This window comes from Bison bison, unplaced genomic scaffold (assembly GCF_000754665.1).
Source record: "Bison bison bison isolate TAMUID 2011002044 unplaced genomic scaffold, Bison_UMD1.0 scf7180017864453, whole genome shotgun sequence".
Taxonomy (NCBI): domain Eukaryota; kingdom Metazoa; phylum Chordata; class Mammalia; order Artiodactyla; family Bovidae; genus Bison; species Bison bison.
This window is the reverse complement of record NW_011495015.1, coordinates 2,166,339-2,175,777: the sequence shown is the minus strand read 5'-3', so window position 1 is coordinate 2,175,777 and position 9,439 is coordinate 2,166,339. Positions and strand designations below refer to the sequence as shown.

Below are 9,439 nucleotides of genomic sequence, written 5' to 3'. Positions count from 1 at the left end.
AAACTCTGGGAGTTGCTGACGGACAGGGAGGCCTGGCGTGCTGCGATTCATGGGGTTGCGAAGAGTCGGACACGACTGAGCGACTGAACTGAACTGAACTGAAGTATAAAATTCTCCCCCTACCCCCAAGTAACACATCATGAAGCAGGGCAATTCCAATATGTACTATTATTCTTCGTTTCAGGTGGGGTACAGGGCAAGCACTAAAGTGATGGGGTTGCTCAAAAGCTTTGCCAGATGGAAAATCTATGACAGAAATCAAGTGAGCTTGAGACAAGAATTACAATACCAGAACCAGGGAACTGAGTCCTTCATTTAAACCCCTACCAAGTCATTGAAGGTGGCACTTCTTTTCACGTTGTGCTGTAGTCCGTGTTCTGTCTGACTCTGTCTGTCCTTGCAACCTCTTGAGAACAGGGGTAATTTCCACATTACACATTACTCTACTAAAACTTACCTGCTTATAACAAGTTACATACATTATGTCACAGTTTCTGTGAGTCAGGAATCTGGGCACAGTCAGCCAGGGCCCTCTTTCTCAGTCTCTTAGAAGCTGAAGTCAAGATGCTGGCCAAGTTGGAACCTCACCTGAGGGCTTGACTGGGGAAGGATCTGCTTCCAGATTCACAGGGTTGTTGGCAGCATCAAGTTCCTCAGGGACTGGGAAATGGAGGGCCTCAGTTCCAAGATGGCAGTTGGCTGGAAGCCACCCTCAGGGTCTTGCCAGGTGGGCCTCTGCAGTATGGCATCACCATACAGTTTGCATCACCAAAGCATGGAAGCCAAGAATACAACAGGGGAAGAAGTCATAGTCTTTCCTAACCTAGCTATAGATGTGACATCCATCACCGTTGTCATAGTCTATTGGTTAGGGCAAGTCTACACTTACAGGAGGCGATTACTTAAGGCCATGAATACAAGGAAGGTGGATACTTGAGTCTCCTCCTATAAGTCTTCATGTCCATCATGGTGGACCCTTACCATCTGGTTATAACAGGTGCTCAATAATGTTTGTTATTTTGCAGATGTATTATTCCCAAAACAGCAGGATAAGTTGCAAAATTACATTACAGCAAAGAACACTAGATTTCAAAGAGAATTGACCATGTATTAATAATAGGAGAGTCTGAGATTGTACATTCCATTCCCTTCTGTGGACATATACACCTAAGAACCCAGGCGTGTGCTAGTAGCTGGAATGTGAGCTCCCTGAAGGCAGGACTGTGTCCTTAGTCTGATATTGTCAGCACCTGAGCTCCCTTCCCTGATTCATGAAAGGAACTTGGCAAACACTGAATGGATTGAGGACTGGTTCAGTGAATAAAAAAGTCTGTTCCTCTTAGAACTTTTTTCACCTGGGTTACACATTTAACAAAATATTATGCCAATTTTGAAAGTAGTCATGAAAAGAGGAAGTTTACTATTGTTGCAATCTGAACAAATACTTGGTTGAAAGAATGTCAACCGGGCAATCCCCACATTAGCTCTGGTGACTTCATTTTTCAGTACCTTTCAAAATGCTATTCTGAGAAAACCTACAGTGTGTACTGGAGAAGGAAATGGCAATCCACTCCAGTATTCTTGCCTGGGAAATCCCATGGACAGAGGAGCCTAGTAGGCTATAGTCCATGGGGTCACAAAAGAGTCAGACTTAGCGACTAAACAATGTGGACTAACAGAGATGGTATCTGGTGAAATCTGCACTTGTTATTACCATCAGGTTGAACTTTGTAGCACAGTCATTGGGCAAGTACAATTTAGAACTCAAGTTCTAGAATCTAGTGAGGTTCACTAGCAAGGACTGAAGTCCTGTATGTGCTGTAAGGTCTGGCATCTCACAGACCTAAACTCCTGAATTGGAGTTTAGCAGAAGAGTGAATCCATGTGAAAATTATTGTAAGCCCTTTTCTGCACAATGCCATCTGGGCATTTTGGTAAGCCCTTGGAAGTCCAGGATTGCTGTAGGTTTTCAGAATGTGCCTTTGTTTGCCTCAGAGGAAATGCTGGTTAGAAAAGAAAGTTCTTTTATTCAGGGGAAATTAATCCTTGGTGTGACAGACTCTCTCCTATTTCTCTTTCTTTCTCCCCACCTCCTTCTCTGTTATCTCCATCTCTATCGTTCCCTCTGTCTCAGGAAGAGTGGTTTCCTGATTCTATACATATCAGATATTTGTGGAAAGTCACAAACCTTACAGGACAGCTCAGCTATCTTATTCTGTTGTGGGTGGCACACATCATGCAGAGTGATCCTCACATTCCTTAGATGCTGGTAGGTCAGTAAGAATCAGATTGTGTACTTCGTGAGAATGACACGGGGGTTCCCAAGAGCTACAAATTCTGCCAAACAAATCCCTTAAGTAAATAATGGAAAATGGTAGTTTATTTTAAGTTCTTTGAAAAGCTGAAAAGTGATGCAAAAGGAAAGGGCTCTCTGTTGTTAGTCAGCTTTTGACCTTTGACTATATAAACACAAGAAGTCATGGGGCTGCAGCTAGGAAACCGAGCATTACCGCGCTACTCCCCAGATGAACAGAATGGGTCTTTCCGTTAAGCTTTACAGAGTGTGCTAGAGCACCATTTCACAGAATGTGACATTTAATAACTTATTCTTAAAGGAGAGGGCAGTTGTTAACAGCTTGGCCACCTCAGTAATTAAAAAATATATATATTTTTTTTAAGTGAAGAGATTGGACCAGATCTTGTCTAGTGTCTTCTGCTCTGAAATGCTGATACCAAGACTTATGAGATCAGGCTGTCTCGAAGTTCACACAGCCACTCCTGTCCTTCCACCTCCTGGAACCAGAGCTCCTTCTTCTCTTGACATTAATGCACACAGTTGGCACACAATTTGCAAATCCTGCCAAAAGCACCCCTCTTCCACGCAGGACCATGAAGGCCTAGCACTGGGATCAAGCGCCCTTGCTCAGTCAGTTCAGTTGCTCAGTCAGTTCAGTCGCTCAGTTGTGTCTGACTCTTTGCGACCCGGTGGACTGCAGCACACCAGGCTTCCCTGTCCATCACCAACTCCTGGAGTTTACTCAAACTCATGTCCATTGAGTCAGTGATGCCATCCAACCATCTCATCCTCTGTTATTCCCTTCTCCTCCCACCTTTAATCTTTCCCAGCATGAGGGTCTTTTCAAATGAGTCAGATGGCCAAAGTATTGGAGTTTCAGCTTCAGCATCAGTCCTTCCAATGAATATTCAAGACTGATTTCCTTTAGGATGGACTAGTTGGATCTCCTTGCTGTCCAAGGGACTCTCAAGAATCTTCTCCAGCATTACAGTTCAAAACAATCAGTTCTTTGGTGATCAGCCTTCTTTATAGTCCAACTCTTATATACATGACTATTGGAAAAACCATAGCTTTGACTAGAAGGAGCAGTGGGAGGGATTCCAGAGCTAATTCTTTTGCCTAGAATTGTAACTCCCCAAAGAGCCTAAGAAACAGCCCATTTCCCTCTTCCCAGCCCTAAACAAAGACCTGAATAAAAATCAGTAGTAGTTAAAGGAAGCAACTCTGAAGGTTTTCATCTAGTAAAAAGAAGTGAGTATAAAAGAAAATTATTAACAAAGTTATTCATTAAAACATTTTTTTCTTATTGCTCTTTTATTTTGGGTCATGCGGGATCTTAGTACCCTGACCAAAGATGGAACCCATGCCTCCTACAGTGGAAGCACAGGCATAACCTCTGGAACACCAGGAAGTCTCCCTAAAGTACTCATTTTTAACTTTTGTTTTTTTCTTAGACTGTTTCTCAAAATTAACATAGTTTTCTTTTTCGTGTGATGAAAATAATACATATCAATTGAAATAAATTCAGTACAAAGGGTGTAAAGTTTTCTAACCCAGAGAGAACTCTTTTTAACATTTTGATATGTACCTCTCTGCATTTTCTCCGATACACATACAAAAAATGTGCTCATGTTATACATAATATTCTGTAAATTTTTAAAAATTAAACTCTATTGTGGGTGTTTTTCTTTTATGATAAATACTGATCTTTATTAATTTTTAATCTGTAGCTGTTGTATGGCTGTACTGTAATTTGTTTAATCAGTTCTCTATTGATCATGATCATTTACACGGCAATCAGGATTTCAATATTATAAATAATACTGTGTGTCTGTGCTAAGTCGCCTCAGTCCTGTCCAACTCTTGTGACCCTGTGGACCATAGCCCACTGGACTCCCTTGTCCATGGGATTCTCCAGGCAAGAATACTGGAGTGGGTTGCCATGCCCTTCTCCAGGGGATCTTCCTGACCCAGGGATCGAACGTGCATCTCTTATGTCTCCTGCATTGGCAGGCAGGTTCTCTACCACTAGTGCCACCTCGGGAAGCCCAATAATACTGTGGGGTACATACAACTTTGTAGACTTTTCTAGTCATTTCATTAGAATAAATTCACAGGCGTAAACTTGCGGGGTAAAGGATCTGCATGTTAAGAAACTGAGTGCACATTGCTGATCTTATTTGCATTGCTGCCGTGATGGATGATAGGTTGTTGCTCCACATTCTGATACCAGTGATGAGCAGTCTTAAAATTTCTCCAATCTGTTAGGCAGACATTATATTCATTGTTGTTTAAGTACTTTGATTACTTGATCAAATTGATCAAATTCTGAGTAGAAAATTTCACGTGAGCCGTGGAAGCCACTAGGTTCAGTCTCACAGTAGGGAAGTCACCTGAATATGTTAATGGCTTACATGACGTTTTGCTTATTATTATTATTTTTTTAACAGTCTACTCTGGGAGTCCATGTAGCTAAGTTACTGACTGTTCTGATTTTCATTCCCGTTTGGTCCATTCATCCCTGGTTAATTTGAGGAGAATCTGGAAGGACTGTGAAGAGATGATTCACTTTCCTTATCCCCACTCACCCAGGTGTGAAACAGCACAAAACAGCTGAGTGCTTCAGTGGACCACTGTGACTGGTGACTCTTCTTTGCACTCTCAAATCTTCTGCTTGAAGAACTCCCCCACCCCCGCCCACCTCCTACAACTCTCTCTTACTCACCAGCAGTAACCTTATCCCTTTTTCTCCCTTCCTTTGAATTTTGATTTTATAACAACTGGCTCTCAGCCACATTTCTTCCCTTTAAGCAGGACTGGGCCTGCATTTCCCATTACACATTAGAAAGCCAGGCGAGGCAGGCCACTCGGCAACGTTAGAGGCAAGGTACACAGTGATCTGCTCAAGGCTGCCTTAATAAGTAGGCTGTGACCGAGGAGACCGTCACAATTTAGAACTCCCGACTAAAGCGTCCCACAGATGGAGCAGACCCCCTCTTAGGTACTGAAAGGAACTCTTTGCCAGGAGTCACCTTCATCATTTTCCATAAACTGAACAGTTTAATGTTCCCATTATACTTTCAGAAACTGAGGACCATAGCTTCACAGAATCTAGTATGTGATGATGTCAAAATGCAAATCAGGTCCCTCTGATGACAAAGCTCATGATTTCCATTATTCCACATCCTTAATGTTTCCTGTTTGTGATGCTTCAATTGGAGTAGAAAGCATAGGACTGGCAGAGCCAAAGTTCTCACAGTTGGTCATTTCCTCTCAACTTTATTCTAGCTCTCCTGACTCCCAGTGCCCCATCTCCCACCCCAAAACACATGTATTCTTAAATGGTTGACCAATATTGTTAGGGCCAACTTCTCTCTGCTTATGGCAATAGCACTAACTTAGAATAGTGGAATATATGCTATCCAGGCAGCCATAATGTCCATTACATGTATGTTGTTGTTCAGTTGTTTAGACTCTCAAGAGTCGTCTCCCAACACCACAGTTCAACAGTATAAATAATTTGGTGCTCAGCTTTCTTTACGGTCCTACTCTCACATCCATACATGACTACTGCAAAAACCATAGCTTTGACTATATGGACCTTTGCTGGTAAAGTAATGTCTCTGCTTTTTAATATGCTATCTAGGTTTGTCATAGCTTTTCTTCCAAGGAGTGAGTGTCTTTTAATTTCATGGCTGCAGTCACCGTTCACAGTGATTTTGGAGCCTAAGAAAATAAAATATGTCACTGTTTCCACTTTTTCCCCATGTATTTGCCATGAAGTGATGGGATCAGACGCCATGATCATAGTTTTTTGAATGTTGAGTTTTAAGCTAGCTTTTTCACTTTCCTCTTTCACCTTCATCAAGAGGATCTTTGGTTCCTCTTCGTTTTCTGCCATAAGGGTGGTATCATCTGCATATCTGAGGTTGCTGATTCTTGATTCCAGCTTGTGATTCATCTAGTCTAGTGTTTTGCATGATGTACTCTGCATATAAATTAGATGAGCAGGGTGACAATATACAGCCTTGATATACTCCTTTCCCAATTTTGAACCAGTCCATGGTTCCATGTCTAGTTCTAACTGCTGCTTCTTGACCTCCGTATAGGTTTCTTAGGAGACAGGTAAGGTGGTCTGGTATTCCCATCTCTTTCAGAATTTTGCACAGTTTGTTGTCATCTACATAGTCAAAGGCTTTAGCATAGTTGATGAAGCAGATGTTTTTCTGGAATTCTCTTGCTTTTTCTATGATCCAACTGAATGTTGACAATTTGATCTCTGGTTCCCCTGCCTTTTCTAAATCCAACTTGTACATTTGGAAGTTCTCGGTTCACCTACCACCGAATCCTAGCTTGAAGGATTTTGAGCATTACCTTGCTAGCATTTGAAATGAGCACAGTTGTATGGTAGTTTGAATAATCTTTGATATTGCCTTTCTTTGGGATTGGAATGAAATCCACATGTATGTAATCAACCCAGCTTTAATCATGCCTACATGGTTAGGTCACTAACATTTGAAATCACTCATGTCCATGTGGATCTGTGTTCAGAAACCATGACTTTGAAAGTAGAAGGAAGGATAGGGATTTTTCAAACAGCCCCCACAATTCTAACCTAAGGACTCAGGGAAGAATAGTTGACTGTGCAGTGGGGTAGCTTTAGAAATGAACTCAGGTTACTGGGTGTGAGAGATATCAATCCTGACATTTGCACTTGAGAATTATTTGGGTTAAGGATAAGCCAAAATCACCCTGGCCATTAACAAATCCTTTGGACTGCTGAACAAAGTGGTGTCGCACTTACCAGCAGTTAAATGTTGAACTAAAAGCATTTTACTTTGGGTATCATTGTTGGAAAAGTGTTAACAGGCTAGACATTCTCTTAACACTGAACTTTCATATTTTAAGCATTACTCTTTTCACTCTTTGGTTTCGCTCCTAAGTAACAGAAATTTGGGGCACCTATTTTGCTAAGTCTTTGCTCACTGCTGGACGCCAATGAAATATACACTGTACGGATTATCACCTCCAAAGATGCTGCTCTACCATGGAAGACCCCTGCTGATGCTTACTTTAAACTAAGTACTTTTAAAAGCATTTCACAGGTGTTTCATTTTTATAGGTGGTTTGTAACCTATCTCATTTCCAGGGTAAAGCTTTGAGGAGGGTACCATTTAAATGGAAGCTCACAGAGATAATTTGCCCAGAGTCACACCACTACAAAGCCCTCAACCAGCTCTGATGCCAGAGCCTGTCCATTAACTACCGTAGCAGGAATGCCCATGAGACAAAGACATCTGCTGGAGGAACATCTGGGGCTCTTCCTTAAAAGGTAAGAGTTCTTTTTCTCCCTCGGAATGGTATCATTTCTATCCAGTCCTTGGAACTGCTGCAGTCGTCTTGTGACCATCATAGGAGACCCAGCTGAAAATGGAAGAGGAAAACACGGAAGGCACTCAAGTTTCTAAGGACTCCTTTAGTAACTGAATAATCGAATCTTGGAACTGCTCTACCTCTGGAATTCTTTTCATGTGAGATCATGAACCCAGTACTGTTCAATCAACTTTACTTAGGTTTCCTGTTCCTTGTATTAGAAAAGCGCTCTCACCAGTACCTGTGCGTGTAAGCCTGGATCCAACCAGACATACAGCCCCTTTAGAGAGGCCAAATATCTGCACCATGTATGAGATTTTCATTGTCAACAAATACTGAATTCCTCTCATGACAGGTAGAGTGTAGGTTGTTGAACCGAATGAGTTGAGAAGGGCAGGAGTCTCCACCTATGTTGGTTATAACCTGGTGGTAAATATGGTGATGAAATTGGAGGTAGGTGTATTTAGGGAAAGCAATTCAGACCAGAAGGTCAGAGAAGGCCCTCATAGAATCCAGTAAAACAGCACGCATTCCAGGTGTAAGGAACCCATGCCTTATCAATCAATATCATTCATGTATAAGTTTCTATGTATTTGTGATGTTATGAAAGAACTACAAAAGTTATGTGTATAATAGTGTTAGGTGTATTAATATTTAGGTAATGTTATAATATTATTATAAGGTGGCTCAGATGATAAGGAACCTGCCAGCAATTTGGGAGACCGGAGTTCAATCCCTGGTGAGGGAGATCCCCTGGAGAAGGGAATGGCTATCCAGTCCAGTATTCTTGCCTGGAGAATCCCATGGACAGAGGAGCCTGGTGGGCTACAGTCCACGTGGTCACAAAGAGTTGGACATGACTGAGAGACTAACACTATAATAAAACAGCTTGAATCAACACTGAGGCCCAGAATATTTTTCCCTTTTAAAGGGAAATACTGAAGCCAATTTAGAAGACGCAAACCAATATAAAAGATAAGGCAAAGGAATGGGAACCAAGGCATTTGGTGTCTATTCCTAGCTACTGGCTGGCAGCCCTCTGTGACTCGAATTCCCTCATTTGTGAAACATGACTCATAGAGTTGCAAAGGGATATTTTGGAGTTTTAAAATTAATGAAGGATATGCTTTTAAAAAGTCCCTGTTCTGATGTGAAAGTTCAGAAATCATTCACAAGTTTATTACAGCGAAGAAAATGGGCAGAAGGAAGGGAGTGGGTGCGAGACACAGGAGCAAAGCAGGCGGCGGGGTAAACCCTCCACTGCAGGAAACGAGCTCGGCACAGAACAGCTGTTACCAAGCACATATTTGCTGGAATTTCCAGAGATGACCAGACAAACAGCAAGGAGGAAGTGGCTTTTTTTCTTTATGGAAAGTTTTATTATGGAAAATTTCTAACACGTACAAAGAACCGAGAATAGCAGGGAGCACTACCACGCAGCCCGGCAGTCGTCACTCAGGGCCGTCCAGCTTGCCTTCCACCTCCCACTCTCCGCGACTCCGGAGCCAAGTCTAGACTATATTATTATCGTATTATTTCCCCCTAAACACGAAGGCTCGCACCTCAAAGCAGAAGAACGGGAGCCGAGAGCAGGCAGCCCAGTTGCCTTCAATTCTGCAATGTGTAACACACGACTGATAGGGGTTACCACGGAGCTTTTTCTAGAGAAGTACAATCAAAAGAGAGACAGCTAAATCCTCTTAAGGCTCCAGGAGAGAAACTCGCCCCATAAGCCCGGATCGGCGGAGAGCCAGGTTCCTGGATACTACT

General features: G+C 42.2%; 1 protein-coding gene across 1 annotated transcript in view; it reads left to right on the top strand.

Moving 5' to 3' along the window:
- Positions 1-2,479: 2,479 nt before the first annotated feature.
- Positions 2,480-9,439, top strand: part of NDUFV2 (NADH dehydrogenase (ubiquinone) flavoprotein 2, 24kDa) — a 25,818-nt gene continuing 18,858 nt past the window's right edge. Inside the window, exon 1 of the mRNA XM_010859118.1 lies at positions 2,480-2,546. Within this exon, the coding sequence (XP_010857420.1) occupies positions 2,480-2,546 (67 nt within the window). The remainder of the gene's footprint in view (positions 2,547-9,439) is intronic.